Source organism: Scleropages formosus, chromosome 7 (genome assembly GCF_900964775.1).
Source record: "Scleropages formosus chromosome 7, fSclFor1.1, whole genome shotgun sequence".
Taxonomy (NCBI): Eukaryota; Metazoa; Chordata; class Actinopteri; order Osteoglossiformes; family Osteoglossidae; genus Scleropages; species Scleropages formosus.
This window is the reverse complement of record NC_041812.1, coordinates 15,888,258-15,907,312: the sequence shown is the minus strand read 5'-3', so window position 1 is coordinate 15,907,312 and position 19,055 is coordinate 15,888,258. Positions and strand designations below refer to the sequence as shown.

Genomic DNA, 19,055 nt, shown 5'->3' with positions numbered 1-19,055 from the left:
CATGTCTACTGTATTACTTAATGATACAATCTATATATGATCATGTATCACAGCTTGATTTTACCCTTCACTATTCTTGTCAAGATGATGTTTTGTTGCATGATAGGTGTGATTTTAGAGTAGCCAGAGAGCTTATTTTTTATTTCAGTAACTTTTTTTTGGATATTTAAAGAGCAGTATGACAAAACACTGTTGGAGAGGTTTTAGTGTATGTACTGTGTATTTTTACTACCCCCGAGGAATGAGTACGACCTGATCCTGAATTCAGATGTCAACTCCTCTGAAAATCATCAATGGTTCTACTTTGAGGTCAGCGGTATGGAGTCTGCTGTATGCTACCGCTTCAACATTATCAACTGCGAGAAAGCCAACAGTCAGTTCAACTATGGTATGTAGCCCTCCTACCATAGCTCTGGGCATTGTAAGCATTCTGATCTCTGGCTATTCGCACGGGCTAACTATTACAAACCTGCTAGACAATTGGTTATTTTCATACCTGCACTACTCACACAGTACCAAGAAGAATCAAATGGTGTCATTGTGTTGTCCTCAAACCTAAGTTTCATTTTTTCTAAAGAGTGGCAGTACTCTGGACTGAACTGTTTTTCCTTCCATTCCTTGTGACATGTACTGCAATTGCCCCTAACTGCACAAGGGAAATGACTGTTCTAATAATTTTATTTATGTTATGGTTTCAGGTTGCTCCCCTGGCATTTTAGTTGATGTCTATCAACTTGGTTGTAAAGACATTATAGAAAGAAGGGTGTGTAAATAAAGGGTGTGTTCTCTGAACACAGCTTTACTTGCTGGCAGGGATGCAACCTGTCTTGTTTTCTGTGCGGGAAGCTCTCGAGGGACGGCCATACTGGGTTCGGATTGGAAGTGAGATCTGCTACTACAGGTATACCATTGTGCTGCCTGTGACACAGCATACCCTCACAAGTTCCTTTTGCTAGTATCAGTGCTAATTTAAACAAAAAAAAAAGTGTACTGGAGCAGAATACAGAAATGCTGTATTGTTTGCTTGAACAGAAACCATTACTGCCCGTTCCAAGGTCCCAGGGGCTCCTCCTACTACACGCTCACCTTCAGTATGATCTTCAAACACAGTGAGGATGTTTGTTATCTCGCCTACCATTACCCCTACACCTACTCTGCCCTTCAGGTAAGTTGATCAAAGTTGATGACATTTTTTAAATGGATATACAAGTGTATGACGAGGTATGGCCAACAGGCTCTGTGTTAGTTTACTGTACAAACATTTAACCAAAAATTATAGTCTTAAAAAGTGAGTTGCTGTTGTTTCCTTGAACAAGTACTTTAGAATTTCTTTGAAAAACATGTCCAGCTGTCTAAAATGGTAAACAGCAAGTGCTCTGTAGTTGGTTTGCATAGAATCATTAGTTGAGAAAACAACGGTGAAACAAATAATACATGTAACATGTTTGTCTGCTGTAATCTGCAGTGCTTACTACAGTCTGTTCAGTGGCAGATAATGGTTAGAGCTAATGGCTTACCGTAGTTGGCTAGTGGTTAGAGCTGCTGCCATTGGATACAATGGTTACCGGCTTGGATCTCACCTACTGCTGTAGTGCTGTTAAGCAAGGTCCTTATGCTAAGTTACTCCACAAAAATAGCTGTATGAATAGGTAAAAAGTTGTAGATAGCTTAACATAGTAATTTTCTTTCAAGAAAAGTATCAAGTAAATGAATAAATGTAAAGTGTTGGAAGTTGTAGTTGACTCCATTATTCACTGTTCTTCAGAACCACTTGAAGATCCTTCAGGAGTCTGTGGATTCCCGTAAGATCTTTTTTCAGCAGCAAACCTTGTGCAGCACGATTGGGGGAAACTCTTGTCCTGTGGTCACCATTACCGCCTGCCCAACCTCTCACAGCTGGACTCACTTGCATCAGCTCCGTAAGTCACATGGGACCTGGTTTCCAAACACTCTACTCAATCTCGTGTTCTTGGCACGTGGGTGGCAGGAATATTAAGCAAAAAATTTTTTCAGTAACGTCTTCTGCCAGACATTGGTGCTAAATGGCAAAAAAGCAGATGCAAATGTGTGGGGGGACCTTGGCACAGGATCATCCTAGCTCCATTATAGCCTAGTTTCAGGATGGTTCACTATTAATGTAAAACTTTACCACAGCCGCTGCATCAACTTTACATACCTTTTCCATCTGCAGAGTGTTCAGGGTGATACAAAATTAAGAAAAATGTGTATGGGGCAAAACGGCCCGGATGTGTCCTGGATAGGGAGTCACTGGGCTGCAATACCTGGGGGTGCTCTGCCTAGCCCCTTCTCATCTGGTTGATTAATTCTGAAAGTAGACAGATGCCACTTGCTCCCAAAAGTGGACCTGAGCATATGGCATACCGTACAGTGCAGGACGGCATTATCATATCAAACTGCAGCTCTCTCACAGTTGCACAATTCCTTTGGGAACTGAGAGAGCAGCCCTCTGATTCCGTACTAGATGGTATTACGGTGATCAAGGAATATTAGCAGTCCTGACATTTTCCTTGGTTTCTGAAGAGTACATGGGCTCTGTCCAATATCTTACTGTAGACTGTCAGCATATGCTCTACTATAGTATGCATTGTGTAATTATAATTTTCAGGTGTTAACTGTCATAACAAATTTTTTTAAGAGATAAAAATTTTTCATCAATAAAGTTTTCTTAGAGTCTTTTAGATCTGATACAAGAGTTGACAGTCTTTAATATCAAAGAGAAAAAATACTCTGAAACTATAACTGAATTCCTAATCCAGGTACAAAAAATTTTGTGTACAATTAGCAAATGTACTCCCTCCCTACATCTTGTTTTCTTTCTTTTTTTTTTTCCTGCAAATTATTGTTGATATCACAGCAGGAAAGAAAGCACATTTAGGGGGAATGTGTTATAGAAGCAAACTGATGAACTGCTTATGTCTGTTCACAAAAAAAAACCAATTCATAATCAGTATGAATGTAGGCAACATTATTGTCTACTCTGCCCAATAAGATCATCCCAGTGGTATTACTGTAGATCCTGAATCTTGGACTTCTATTGCACATCAAGCATATGTGTACGATTTAACATCCTCTCATTACTGAAGTCTACGCATTATATACCCATGAAGCTTTTTATTTAGTGTCCTGCACAGTAGATATTCTAGGAAGGATAATTTTTTGTAACTTGAATGTTGCTGTTTCAGCCACTGGGGAGGGGGTTACTTTTTGCTTAAAACGGTTGAAAAGCAACATAACATTCCTTTGACAGGTATGCATAGACATGGTCAACACTGTTTCCACTTTCAGTTTCAGTTTTGCCCTTGTGAACATCAAAAATAAATCCATAAATACACCATGGTATCACAATTCTGCAAATAAATACAAAGCTTTTCAACATGGTGATTCCCTTATTGCTCGACACCAATTAAGGCCTGGGCTGAACCAGGCCTTCTCTTCCAAGGCCACCACCAGCCCAACTTGTAATATATGTCATCCTTTTTCCCAGCCCTTTCATCACAAAAGATGTTACAAATAACTTTCATTTGATTTCAGAGGCATGATTTAATTAGGTATCTAATTAAATCAATGTTATTCAGTTGCCTACTGCTCTGATCATCATTAACGCATGGAGTCAAATTTGACAAATGATAATTGATTAATAATGCAAAAGAGGTTATGAATAATTATCTGGAAATTATAATCATTAAATAGTTTTTTTTTGTAGTTTTTTGATTGGAAAACCTAACTTGTTGCAGTTGTAAGGCATTGTGTGACAAGATCATGTCATATTTCAGTGTTGACACTTTTTAGCTGGAAATACTGTTGTTAATGATATACCTGGTCCTCAGCACACACTACTTAAATGAAAGCAGCGCCTAATTGCAGTCTTGTTTGCTTACTTGCTGCTTTATGGCAAAATAACTTTTATCTGATTTCCTGTAGGGGGAGGTGCGGTGGCACAGTGGGTTGGACCACAGTCCTGCTCTCCGGTGGGTCTGGGGTTCGAGTCCCACTTGGGGTGCCTTGCGACGGACTGGCGTCCCGTCCTGGGTGTGTCCCCTCCCCCTCCGGCCTTGCGCCCTGTGTTGCCGGGTAGGCTCTGGTTCCCCCGTGACCCCGTATGGGACAAGCGGTTCTGAAAATGTGTGTGTGTGTGTGATTTCCTGTAGAGAATCTACACCATCACCATGTATTCATACGCTGGAACAGGAGAAACCCATGATTAAGTTCTTTATATCTGGATTTGCTGGTCTGAACAACATTAAAAATTGAAGGGATAACAGCTTGCCAATTTATGGGATGAAAATTGAATATGCTTCTAACTGTAAGAGACCTAAGGCTTATTATATACTTTTTGCTATTGAAATTCAATTCGTTTATTGGTGCAGGAGACAAAATCTCTTAAGGACATACTTATTTAATGCGTCAAACACTATTCATAATAAGGTGGCAGAAACAACAATGAAATCAAATATGAATTTATTTTTGTGGTCACTTTCCAGCCAATGAAGAACTTTCTGGCATCACTATAGGTTCAGGAAACACCCATTCCCGCTTCTTGCATATTGATTGAAAGAGCTAAACTTAACCCTTGTTAACTTTGTTATTTGGTCATCAAATACCCTTCTGCTGGTCTGGTTAACTGCTGAATGATTGTCTACTAAATAAATATATGCAAAATCACCTGAGCACAGGTACTAAAGCATAATTCACTATTGTTTCTAAAAATGAATTTTTGGGTCTCTGGTGATCTAACAAAGTCTGCATTACTCCTAAATTATTTTGTGTTTGTTATCGTTATTTTAGACAAAGGATATTACATATTTTCATTGTCAAACAAAAACACTTTAGGGTGTCTCAGAGTTTGCATGACACCATTTGTAACAATCACCTTTATATTTCATGTGAGAGAGAACTGTTGAGACATCTACTCGTGTAATGTGCATTGTATGCTTCAACAGTCATTAGTCAGCATCTAAAGCTCTTCGCCTGTTAAGAAATATACAGTGTTTATTCTGAGCTGTAGGTCACTTTTATACAGATGAAAAATCCAGGTAATTTGGAAAAAGGCAAATAATACAGTACATATATTTATACTTTGACAATGTACTTTCCTGTCTCAGATTTTATATGTACAGGATTTTCAATTTATTGACTCCATCTGAGATTTCCTTGCTTGTCACGTTTTCTTAAAAATAACGTGTGTGCACACATGTGAGTGCGTGTGCCCCTTTAGTAATTAAACCCAGGACGGTATTGTATAGGTAGTCAGTATGCTATGCCCTCGGCAGCGCGCTCCTCCCTTGCACCTGCTAACGATCATCAGCAGCAAGCAATAAGAGGAGCAACCCGCTAGAGGATAGACTGCGGAACCTCTTCGGACCCCGCTCTCCTATCGCCTCGCACTCTGTTCTCAGCCTTCGTGGTTACCCCTGATTCCTGCTCCAGTCCCCCTCAACGTTTTCCTCGGCTCCGTGACCCATTGCTCTTGTCTGTCTGGTTTCTGATTCTGTGACATCCCCTCGGACAACGTTTGCACCTCGGCTGACCCTTACTTATTCCTAGACCACTCTCTTGCCTCTCCCCAAATAAAATCTGCACCTGCGTTTGAGTCTGGTCTCCTGTCCCATCCTTCGAGGTGATGACACAGTATATGGAGCATTAGGTTTGCATAAAGGCTAACATAATGTACTCACTTCCCCGTGGTGCTCCCTATGACAGACAATTTCATCCAGCTCTCCATCAAAAAATTGTTTTATCATTTCTTGTTATTAATAATATATTACAAATGATTACTTTTTCAGTTTTAACATTTATTCATTTAGTATATGCTCTTCTCCTAGGTGACGTACATCTCATAGAAAATACAGTGTGCGTTACGTTAGCAGAAAGGGATACTTCGAGACAGACGCGTGATTCTAGTTTGTTACTGATCCCCAATATGAACCAAAGTACATCACATGACTAGCAGCATGGAACTTTATCCGAATATTGACAATCTCTAATAACGTTCCTTATATATATATTTTTTAAAAATATAAACATTTACATTACAGGAGTAGCTGCATTTTTAATTTTTAAAATTATACTAAAAACATTTGACTGAAGCTACTACATGTAAAGAAAAATCTGCAGTTGTTAACACTATAGACAGGTGGATTTAAAGTGTTTAAGTGTTTATCTGATCCTCATTAAAAGAAAATATGGAAATATTTTTCTATTTGCTTTTGGCTAAATGGTCATATTTAATGGGATTAAATATGATAATTAGCACACCTAGAAAAGAACCCTGTTGACTACACTGGAACGCAGTTAAATTACTAAATTGGAAATTAAAAGACATTTTTGCAAGCTTTATAGAGGAAATTCCTCTAGTAATTAGTAAGGCATGTCTCTGATTTGTATTTATTATACCTAATTTGCATATGGGGGAAAGTATGAAAGAGGGAAGGAGATTGTATTTCATGCTTTGAGGCTACCTTTAAAGTTTGCTTTGCTAGACCATTAGTTTCATTCACAGTGTCATTTGTATTCTGGTGACAGACACTAATCATCAGCCAGAGCTTCAGTGTTCTTAATATTATGTGACTTGGTTGTCAAGTCTTAGTGTTCATTTCAGAAATGACAGGCTTTCGTGCTAAGTTCACTACTGCTATTGCTCTTGATGGCAAGGCAAATGCTGAAACCTCACAGTCAAAATGCTGTGATACTTAACAACTGATAGAAAACATGAGGATGTCACCAGAGGATAGATTCTCAACTTTTCTGCAGATGCTTAAGATTTCAGTGATATGACTCACATCAGCTTTCTCAATCTTTCATACCTTAGTCTGTAGCAATTACCTATATCCGCTGTCTATATGCCCCCTTAATTTGCTTATAACGTGGAGGTGTATTTTGTAGCTTCACTTACTGCGTATGTGCCTCTGTCCATCTGTCTCTTTATATTTCATACCTTGACCCACCATAGGTTTTATGGTGCTGTAAAAGTACTTCTGGGAAAAGACTCAGTGTCTAATCATGGTACAGTTGAAAAAGTGATTCAGTGACTTCCCCTGCCGTTGAGAGCATCTTGTTTGTTCAGGAGGCCTATCCAGCTGGGCAAAGCTGTTTGATTTCACCGAGGCCTCCTAAGGAGTCCCAGCACAGAACAGACAAACAAGTTGTACTTGAATTACTGTATTATGACAATACTTGTTACAAACAATGTGAGAGTTGTTTGATTCCTTCCTAAACAATTCCAAAGCTCTCCACTTGGGTCTTTTCTTTCAATTTTTTATCATTTTGTATTTATGCATGTATGTATGTATTTGTGTATGTATGTTTATATGTTTGTATATATGTTTAATTCAAGGGCTTCACAGTGGGTAGTGGTGCTGAATCAGTGGGGCTGTTTATGTATAGGTTTGTGTATATGTTCACATCCATCTCAGTCTGTGTGGCATTTGCATAAGTTTTCTTTCACTGGCCAAAGAGATGTAGTTTGGGTGAATCTCAAGTTCGAGTTCAAGTTGTTTTTATTGTCGTTCCTCTACATAGCTTAGAGTGGAATGAAATGTCATTTCTCCGGACACCATGGTGCAACACAGGACAGGACTCAGATGCGGACATGAGCTGTGAACTGTAGACAGTTTGTAGTGTATGGAGTCATACTGGGTTAGCTCTTTCAGTGTACCAGGTGAGTGTTGGGAGGTAGCAGGGTGTTGATTAATCTGACTGCCTCAGGGAAGAAACTGTTTCGGAGTCTGCTGGTGGCTGTACCTGCTGCCAGATGGCAACAGGGTGAAGAGTCCATAAGAGGGGTGAGAGGGGTCGTCCACAATGCTGGTGGCTTTGTGGATGCAGCAGTTTTTGTATGAGGTACTGATGGTGGGTAGAGGGACTCTGATGATCTTTTCAGCTGTTCTTACAACTTGCTGTATGGTCTTGCAGTCAGAGACTGTGCAGTTCCCGTATCACATGGTGAGACAGCTGGTCAGGACGCTCTCTATCGTCCCTCTGTAGAAGGTGGTGAGGATGGGAGGGGGGAGTTTGGCTCTCTTCAGCCTCCGTAAGAAGTGAAGACGCTGCTGGGCCTTCTTGGCTAGGCAGGTGGTGTTGAGAGTCCAGAAGAGGTCTTCTGTCATATGCACACCAAGAAGCTTTTGACTCTCTCCACAGTTGTTCCGCTGATGTGCAGTGGTCTACTTGGGTCCTCCTGAAGTCAACAATCGTCTCTTTAGTCTTATCACCATTAAGAGATAGACTGTTGTCTTTACACCATTCTGCAAGCTGGTTCACCTGCCTTCTGTATGCTGACTTGTCAATGTTGCTAATGAGGCCCACAAGTTTAGTTTCGTCAGCAAATTTGATGATATGATTTGAACTCTACTTTGCAGCACAGTCGTGAGTCAACAATCTGTGACGTTTATTAAACGTTTGTCTGCATGTGTGCGTGGCTTCTCCAGACTTGTGCTCAGTCATTCCAGGATAGGCTCTGATGTGCTGTAATCCTAACTTGGACAAGCATATGCAGTTCAAGTTCAGCTCAGGGTGTGCAATTCAAGTTTTCTTGTTTCTCCCTGTGCAGCCCTCCAGGCATGTTAGTCTGCATATAAGTTGTTGCTATCAGTCAGACTGCACCTGATGGTAATTCAATCCATATCTTAGTTTAAAGAGCTTTGGAGAAAATGAGTCTTTGGAATATATCTGAAAGTAAGATTATTTCAGTTACCCAGGGGCCTTTCACAAACATAGTAACATCCAATAAGAATTTTTTTTTACTTTTTCTATGGACACCAGAGACTAACAGCATATTGTGTTGTAATTATTATGGTAATTAAGATCAATAATGTTACCTTGGTCTCTCCAATGTACTTTAAAACACCCATTCAACTTGAAGTGTGAATGGTATAGTCTTATAATAACAATTCTTAGTAAGTTATAACTTGTGCTTGCAATTAGAACTACAGTCTATTTTGTTTTGTAATGCAATATATCTTTTATTTTAAACTAAAAATGCTGAATGAACCACATATAACTCAGGTCTGCTATGGGTTTGCAATCCTATCAGATTCTACACTGTTTGCACAGCCTGATGTTTTGTGCTTCTGGGATAGGCTCTGGATCACCCCAGCCTTGGCCAGGACAAGGGGTTACTTGTCAGAGATTGTGAGTAAATTAAATGCCTGTTCATCCATTCTTTAAAATGTATGTCTAATACTTAAGGAACTTCAGTCTGTATCAAAACACAAAAATCTACAGATTCTCAAATAAAGGAAATAGATCTTCATTTTTATTTTTATGATTTGAAACCTTTCTCTTCAAAAAGCTATTTCAAATGTAAAAGCATCAAGGGACAACATATGTTAAACTGACACAGAATAAACTGGTGCTTAATCATATTAACAATATTAAGTTTGAGTTTATAGTTTTTTTTTTTTGTCAATTGTTAAAGTTTCCATATTTGTACCTATTAGCTATTTAAATTACCACACGGGATGTGGTCTGAGGGCTACCAAATGTTGCTTTCATGGATCGAGGGACATGACCAGGAGGAGAGAAAGAAACAGACCAAAAAGCGTCATTCTCAAAATCATTAAGCCCTGAGCTAGTTGGGAGTGTGAAACCCACAATGGATTATCCTTCTCTTTCCTGTCACAAGCCCTCAGTACACTCTGGACATTTCCCTGATTCCCCAAAAACACTTCAAGAATTGCAAGGCTGTCCAATAGATAGGGACTTATTATCTGTCTGGGCAGACAATAATGAACGGTGAGATCAATAACATCTAGGACACACATGACAATGTGGTGCATTTCTGATTGAGCATTCTCATTTGAATGCTGTTACAATGAACATTGCAAACAGACTTGATAGATGGGTGACCAGAGGCCAACCACATCACTTAAAAATCTGCTTACATGACTGTAGCTATACACATACATCTGTCACTACAAGTATGACGTTAGCGTAGTAAGCACAGTCAGGTGGTTAGGCAGCAAGTGGCTTAGGATGTCTGAAGAGAATCTTAGCAGTTTGTGCTTCTACTAAATTTTCCACAGTAATGAAAAAAATATTTTGAATATCAATAAAAAAATATTTAATTTTGGGTCTGTTCCTGATGTTGAAAAATTTCATGATTAACGTTTTGGGATAATTAAACCTTGCAGGGCTAAATACTAATAAAGTGAATTGAATTTCTGTTAACTGAGGAGGACAATGTTGCTCATAAAAGAGGCCAATAAAGCCCTTACAGGTACTTTAAAATATTCACCACCTCTTACACATTTTTATTTTTTTATTGCTTTACAACATTGAACATTGACCATTCGTCTTTGCTTAACTCCTTAGTTTGTTAAGTTACACGGTTACCTTGAGTGAACTGCAATTCTCAGGTTCTGCTAAAAATTCTGAATTGGACTGAGGTCTGGGCTCTGGTTTATCCCCTGCAAGACAAGGACATTTTTACAATTTTTAAGAAACCCTCCAGACCCTGTTGTGGAGAAGTCTATCTAAAGCACAGTGCTGCCACCACCATGCTTCACAGTAGGAATCGTGTGCTTCTGGTTATGCGCAGTGCTTACCTGTTGCAAACGGTAGTGTTTAAGATGATGGCCAGAAAGCTCCATTTTGGTTTCATCACACCATAGAACCTTAGTCAGCTTTTTTCAGTCTCTCATGTGCCTCCTGAAAAATGGTGTCTATTATAGGCAACTATTTTAGTATGCAGTTTCTTCATCCTGAGTCATGGAAGACTGTAACTCCTTCAAAGTGGACATAAAGCTACTGGTGGCCTCTATGACCTGTGCCTTTCATACCCAAACTTTACATTTTGAAGGTGGCCTGGTCTTGGCAGATTCACAGTTCGATTGCATTACTTCCATCTTTTTTACCACCTGAACTGTACTCCTGTGGATATTCAGTGTCTTGGAAATTGTCTTGTATCCTTCCCCTGACTGGAATCTTGGCATGGATTTTCTTAAAATCACATAAATCACCTTAACTGCATGTATGTGATTTCCATTCAACTTAAGTGACTTATAAAAACAATTACCTGCACCATAGCTGTTTTAGGTGTGTCGTAGTAAAGGGGGTGAATATTTATGTACTTACTCATTTAGTTATAGTGTTTTATATTTGTAATAAATTTAAAACTGATTTGTGAAAATGTATTTTAAATTTGACTTGAACGTATTTTTTTTTTCAGTTTGATCAGAATGGATAATTAAATCATGCAATTAGTTGTCATAAAACAACTGAACATAAAGTGTCTCAAGCTCACACACACACGCATTAATTTTTTATTTTGCAGATTCTGTTTTTTCAAGGTAGGGGGCGTGGTGGTGCAGTGGGTTGGACCGAGTCCTGCTCTCCGGTGGGTCTGGGGTTCAAGTCCCGCTTGGGGTGCCTTGCGATAGACTGGCGTCCTGTCCTGGGTGTGTCCCCTCCTCTTCCAGCCTTTTGCTCTGTGTTGCCCTGTGTTGCCGGGTTAGGCTCCGGTTTGCCGCGACCCCATATGGGACGAGCGGTTTCAGATGGTGTGTGTGTGTGTGTGTGTGTGTGTGTTTCTTCAAGGTAAGTTATTTTCCAGTGTATTACAAATTATGCAGTAATCACAACAGGGTGCCACAGAGGTGCAGTGGTCGGCACTAATGCTTCACTGGTTTAGGCTGTGGGTTTCAATGTAGGTTGGAGATCCAGCTCAGTCTGTGCAGCTTGCTGTGATCTCCATGTTTCTATAGTGTTCCTCTGAGTGCTCTGGTTTCCTCCCAAAGTCCAAAGACATGCGTGTGTTGCAATGGGCTTGCATCCCATGTATGATGTGCCCTGCCTCACATTGTGTGCTTTGGGATAGGCTCAAGACCACTAAGATCCAACATTGCTAAAGCAGTTGATAAAAATTGCAATAATATTCTTGCTGTATCAGTTCACGATAAATAATGCACTAATGAGTACTAAAGCAAATGGAATGTATGCCAGAAACCTTCAGAAAAAATGAGAAAACACTTCAACAGGCAATGCACACAACATTTTACATCTCCATTGTTTAATGGTGTCAAGTTCTCAGATCAATAAGTTAGGTTTTCCAATCAATTCATGCATGGGTTTGACCTTCCCTGCAATATATTAAAAACGCACACATGCATGCATGCACGTACGCGCACACACATGCACACACACACACAGAGTTTTGACTACCAATTCTTCACAACAGGCAACATGGTCAAATGAAAAGAGATTTCAGAGAACCTCAGATAAAGAATTGTTGAAGTCAATAAAACTGAATAAACCTTTACATTTATATTTACATTTATTCATTTAGCTGATGCTTTTCTCCAAAGCAACTTACAGTGTTGAGGTTACAATTATTTACCCTTTAATACTATATTACCTGTTTACTTAACTTTTGGGGGGTGCGGTGGCGCAGTGGGTTGGACCACAGTTCTCCTCTCCAGTGGGTCTGGGGTTTGAGTCCCGCTTGGGGTGCCTTGCGACGGACTGGCGTCCTGTCCTGGGTGTGTCCCCTCCCCCTCCGGCCTTGTGCCCTGTGTTACCGGGTTGGCTCCGGTTCCCCGCGACCCCGTATGGGACAAGCGGTTCTGAAAATGTGTGTTTGTGTACTTAACTTTTGGTATTGATTATGGGCATACTGGACTAAACTGTTAATCAGCATAAGCATGTTTGTTGTTTTTGTTCATTGTAAGAAAATATTTAGAATTCAAGTTTCCTAGCCAAGCTCACACTTTGGTAAATGTGAGACACACAAGTGCTATGTCAAGTTGTTCTTGAGTATTGTGTGGAGATGGAATCATGTTGAGTAGCTTTAATCATTACTGCTGTGATCATATTTATTGCATTATTACAACAGCAAGGACAGCAAGTCTTTATTATACAGGTCGAATTGCCATACATATCTATGCTCACAAGAAAATGTATACGGGCATCCTAATAAAAAACCTTTATTAAAAGCTCAAATTTTCAAAAATCAGTCCTTTTAGCAGCATTCAGCAACATCTGGTAAGTGAGCTCCAATGGGCCCAAAACAACTGGATAAAAATGTAAAAGGCAGTGTTAAAAAGCATTAGGTGCAGTATGTTGCCCAGACCACGTGTGCTGCTCCTGTCTTGCACAAGAATACAGGAATCTCAGCTTATATCAGACCATAGCACAGTGTGGGTTAACTATCTTCTTAATAAGCTCATTTACACCTCATTCACCGTTAAAGTGTGTACAGATTCCGACCTCAAATGTTGCACACTGAGATATGTCAATGGTTGCCAGCCAACGGAGTTTAGGTTTGCTTCATATTATTATTTCAGCTTTCATCACTGGTTTTGCATGGATCCAAGGGCTTATTCCTGAATACTGATGCATTTTTATAGTTATGCAAAGTTTGGCACTTTATTATATGTTACTTTCTGTTGGCCAAGTGTTACAGTAGACTACAAAAATTGTCTGAAATTAATGCCAGTTCTTTCAATCTCAATAAAATCTGCATGCGTGCATCAGATGCTCACACTTTTTATTCTAACAAAATAACATGGAATTCTCATGTATTCTTTCATATTTAATGGTTACGAATTCATCTTTATCATTATTACTGTTACTTTAAATGCAGATGACACAATGGCATTGAATATTAAAATGTCAAACAAGAATTCATCTTGTAGCTTGGTTTGGGATGTCTGGTAGATCAGACAGGTGTTTGTTTACATAGTGCTGGGTAATCAGGATAAGGGTTTCGTGGTGGGGAGTCAGTACTTATGCTCAGAGTTGGGTTGGTCCTAGTGCTGGTGCCAGCTGTTGGTGGAGCAGGTGCTGTTAGTGCAAATCTATCACTCTCTCGCTCTCTCGATGTCTTTGCTGTGTGTCCCTCTCACTGTCAGGGAGATGGGTTAAATGGGGCGAGTCATTAGACACAGGTGTGTGTAGGTCCATCTTCTATACCTCCCCTCCCTCCCACAGGCGTACCACACTTGGACATTAAATACCTATGGAATTTCCTCTAGTCACTCAGCTATTTTAAGCAAATTAGTGCAAGATAATAGGACTTTCAAATTACATTAATCAATTGCTAAACTTTTAAATGTGATGTCTGCCTTGCCTTGCTTTCCTCTCCTTTCTATGCATCATCTCACAGTTGTATCGCATTTCTACCACAACCTGAAATGTCAGCAGGTCCCAATATTTCTGATTGATTACTGAAATATTTTGATAAATTGTTTAATAAAACAGACAGAAGAAAAGACTCAGTTCCAGGCATGCTTTTTACAATAGCTTACATAATGTATTCTTGCCATGACTTGAAAGGAAATTATCTGGTAAGTGAGGTTGTCTTGTGTCTTCCCCAGACAACCGACCTTATGTGGTGCTGACAGCAAGAGTGCATCCTGGTGAGAGCAATGCTAGCTGGGTGATGAAGGGCTCTCTGGAGTTCCTGTGCAGTGATGACCCTGTGGCTGAAGCTCTGCGTGAAATCTACATCTTCAAGATTATTCCTATGCTCAACCCAGATGGCGTCGTGAATGGCTCGTGAGTGTCCCTGAACATTGCAAGAATGTTTTCATTTGCTTTCTTCCTCTGGTCGCCACTTTTCTCGTTTTGAAGCTAATGCTTTGAGCTCATCGTGTGAGTTGAAAGCTTCTTAGTGTCATCTAAAAATTGTCCAAATAACTGTTCTCATTGTCTGTATGTGGGCAAAGCTGGAAACACTTTTTTGCTTGAGACATTCATTTTTGCTTTTGTTTTAACATAAAGAGATTGAAAATCATTGCTGTAGCAGTTAATCCACTACATCTGTCCATTTCCAGTATCGTCTTTCTTTTGCAGCCAGGGTCTGCTCTACTGGCTTATTCCACCAGGTCTTAATTCAAAGGATGCCCTGCGGTATGTCAACCATACTGAGGGCCATCACCAGGGTATAATTCTTCATATATTAACAAATAACAATTTTGTGATTTTAATTGCAGTCCCATGTGAGTAAAACATACAGGTCCATGTTCTTTGGCTGTCTACCTGTTGTAAAATAGTTCTAGCCTATTGATAGCCTATTCTTGGGAAAACAGTTTCAATTTGTGTCTAAATCCTGTTCCTCCCACTACTGACCTTGTTTCTTCACCTATTTTGAGTAAGTTAGACTAACTCCGACCTACATTCCGTTCATTACCAAGCGTCTGGATCGCCTCGGTGAAAGCCATTGATCAGGACAACTAACTGTATTATGCTGTTTGTTTCTGGCTGGAGAAACACGCAGCCATCAGCAGGAGCTGGTCATTGTGAGATGCTTCCAACTGACAAATGCCCATTTTTCACTCTCCTCTGAGAATGCTATCAATGAATGCCATTATCGACAGAACCATATCTTCAGTTGTGGAGGAGCTGCAATACCTCAGACCTCAGATGAGTGTGAATTATCAGGCACGTGGCTCGCTCCACCCTTTACACACTTTATTTTTATCAGCCTTTGCTTCAAAATTGAATTAGTCCTGTAATTAAAGTTGAATAGGCTGCTGTACCTTTATTGGTCTGCAATAACATCATTGTACTTTCAAGTAAATATGACAACAACAACAATAAGAATAAGAATAAGAATAAGAATACAACTTCTTAACACGTATGTTTTTCCGCCTTTCACTATTTTGTAAGATACAGTTATGAATTATGGGTAAGGTCCTTTCATTTAATGTTTTCAGTGTCCACATTGTAACATTGTGTATGCTGTGTCTCATTGTAATACATGGTATGTTGTCAGTTACTGTGTGAATGGGGTGCGTTAAGAAAGCTAGGGAAGCTAGGTCAGTGGAAGATGAGCAGCTACTGTTTCTCCTGCATTGTTTAAAGTTTACACATGAGATTTGCTGAGGGAACTGTGGAGCTGTAACAAAATAGTTTGCTGAACTTCCCAATTAGTGCAGTCTGTGTCACAATCATGACTGGAGGTGAGGGGAGAAGGATGGGGGGCACTTAACTGACTTGTGAGTAACGGCTGGTTGTTTTAATGTTATCTCGTAGAACACATTTAATAACAGGGACAAGGAAATAAAAGTATGATTTCCACATTTCTATATGGGTTTAAGCAACAGAGGAGAGGACAGGGTTTCTGTGACTACTGCAGGCCCCTCAGTGCTGTGATATTTTCAGAGAGCTGTGCCAGTGGCTGAACTTAAGCATTTAAAAAATATCCTCGAAGCCCTTCAGTGTTCCTAACACAGTTTGAGCTATCAAATATAATTCCATTTTCATATTTTATGGAATTTGAGAAATGCTAGAGTAATGCTCCTTCGGAAATGGAAACTAGTTTCTTAACAGCCAAGCTTCAGCTTTTAAAAGGAATAGTAACATAGAAGTTGGGGAAAAATTAAGTTAAAGACATTGGATGCGTCTAATGAGATGTGCCATAACCTTCAGCTCCTCCAAAAATGTAGTCTGTTGTCTGTCCTCTATGGAATCCAGATCTTGCAGATTTTTTATTAGCACTAGCTGTTCCATGTGTCTGGCCATACATTCCTTTGTGTGGTTCAGCTGCAGTAGTTCATTTGTAGCTCTTCTACAAAGAGCAGATGTCTGCTTAGGTCCATTCTGTCCATCATGGTTACTGGCCTACAGTGAGGCCATGCTCAGGAAGCAGATGTTATGAGTCTACTGTGAGCATTTAATTATATTGTTCAGTATGCCAAAGTCCAGCTGCTCTTCCCAGTCAGCCTTTAATCTGTATTGCTTCCAAATCCACGGGCAGCATCCAAGTCTTTTAGGTGCCTTTAAACTCCAGAGCTAAGTCTGCTGGAGCTCTGCTGTTTTGTTCAGAAAAATTAGATGCTATTATTTTTCCATGTAACTGGCTTGATAAGGTAATTCACTATTTTGTGCTGTTGTTTGATTTGGCAGATGAGATTTACAGAAAACTCTTCAATGGAGTGTTGAGTTTTGTGTGCAGACAGAGAGCTGGGATTCCATCTTTTTGCCTTGCCTGTTTATGGACTTTAGGAATGCATTGCTCTGAACTCTTCAAGAAGAGACATCTAGTTCTTTGTCTGCATGTAATTCTGCAGGGAAAGTAGCTTTCCCCCACAGTAAATAATATTTATTGTTGCATTCCTGTGGGCTGGATGTCCCCCTTGACCAGGTGGGGGTGGATAGTAACAGATTGTTGTTTGAGCTCCTGACCTTGAGATTCAGTACAGCGAATCACATTAAGCTGCGTCTGTGGAGACCTTTGCTGTGGCCAAATATGAAAACAAGTCAAATTGGATAATTTCATTATCACATTGCAATATGGTGTTTCACTCAGCATTCAGCCACTGAACCATGGAGGCCTAAGTTTGGCCTTTGCGCTTGTAAAAAGAAAATGAAGATATACAGTATGCCTTCATGATGCTGCAGTGTCTGTCTTCTCCTTATCTAATATAATGGCATTCAATCTTTTATAAAAAATGGCCTTGTGTTTAAAGAAAATTAATTAGGTCAAAAGAGCTATGCAGGGAGCAAACAGGCTGAAGCAGGGGGCAGCAGGTGGTGTAGTAGTTAAAGCTGCCACCTTTGGACCTGAAGCATGCAAGTTGGAATCCAACTTGGAATCTCTGGTAATCTTGCTGTACATAGGTACAGTACTTATCCTGGATTGCTCCGTTAAAATTACCTGGTGGTATAAATAGGTAAATCATGGTAAGTAGTTTACAGTATCTGTTTTTGTTGACAGACAAAAAATGACGATGGGGCAGGGGTATCTTTATTAGCATTTTCCACAAGGAACTTGTCTAACACAAACAAAAACAAATCATATCTGCACGAAATAATTACCAAAGCATTCACCTAAAGTATGTATTCCACCTTCTGTTGTACTTTTGAGAAATTATCTATAAGCTTTGAAAGCCAACCAAGTTACTTAAATTAAAATCAAGTTGACAACTAAAATTACCAGGGTTAAACGTTTCCCCTGACAATTCTTCTTCTTCTTCTTCTTCTTCTTATTATTATTATTATTATTATGGAAATTTGGAAATTGCTGTAAAAATGGAATTTACTGAATATGAGCAAAGAGGTGTGATGGGAAGCTCCGTGGCATGACTGATTCACGGTGCTTGGTTAACATCCAGCCCTGTGTACACTTCGTAATAATTAATCTTTAAGTCCAGGCTGACTCACAAAATTTTTAGTATAATATAATGAAGGTCAATAATTGTAGAGGGTTTAAAGATACTGGTAATATTTAGTCTGTTACAATGAAAATATTTACACTATAGTGTAAAAACAAAAACAAAAATATTTTAAAGTTATCATATGTTCTATGTTGACCTGTGAATGTTTTTTATTGTTTATTTGAAGACATTGTTTTTGATTAAAAAAAAGAAAAAAAAAAAAAACAAGACAGTTCATGCATTTTAAAGTTTGTGAACAAGCAAGAAGTATAATTCATAATATATTAATGTTGTATAACCCATATAATCCACATAATATTGTTTGATAATGTCTTCTAATGTCAGATTAAAAATATATTCAAATTGCAATGTTACATTCAATCTGATATTAACTGCTTGTCTTTTGTAGTTTGGAGTTTAGAGGTAGAACTTCTCTAACATCATCGAACATTGAATTTGTATATGCAGATTGTGTGTGTGATTTCCTGTGTCTATTTTGTTTGTGAATTTGCGTCTAGGTGATGAATAAGGTCATGCTCAGACTACAATAATCACTTAAATTTTCCATTGACTGAAATCCCTGTTTGCTGGATATTTCAGATCGCCAGGAAGTGCTTTAAAAACGATATATACCGTTATGTACCGTTAATCACTGGAAAGGGGCATGGTGGCACAGCGAGTTTGGCCTGGGCCTGCTCTCTGGTGGGTCTAGGGTTTGAGTCCTGCTTGGGGTGCCCTACGATGGACTGGCGTTCTGTCTGAAATGTGTCTCCTCCCCCTCCAGCCTTGCACCCTGTGTTGCTGGGTTAGACTCTGGCTCACCGCAACCCTGCCCGGGACAAGCTGTTTCAGACAGTGTGTGTGTGTGTTAATCACTGGCTCAGGTCCTTAATCAGGTACTGCAAGAAAGATGTCATGTGTGGTTATGACTGACATCTG

The 19,055-nt window shown here is 39.5% G+C and overlaps 1 protein-coding gene across 1 annotated transcript in view; it reads left to right on the top strand.

The window, feature by feature from the left end:
- Positions 1–19,055, top strand: part of agbl1 (AGBL carboxypeptidase 1) — a 130,530-nt gene that overhangs the window by 32,653 nt on the left and 78,822 nt on the right. The window contains exons 15-19 of the mRNA XM_029253534.1: positions 240–388; positions 814–901; positions 1,033–1,165; positions 1,766–1,919; positions 14,334–14,514. Coding sequence (XP_029109367.1) covers positions 240–388; positions 814–901; positions 1,033–1,165; positions 1,766–1,919; positions 14,334–14,514 — 705 coding nt within the window. The remainder of the gene's footprint in view (positions 1–239; positions 389–813; positions 902–1,032; positions 1,166–1,765; positions 1,920–14,333; positions 14,515–19,055) is intronic.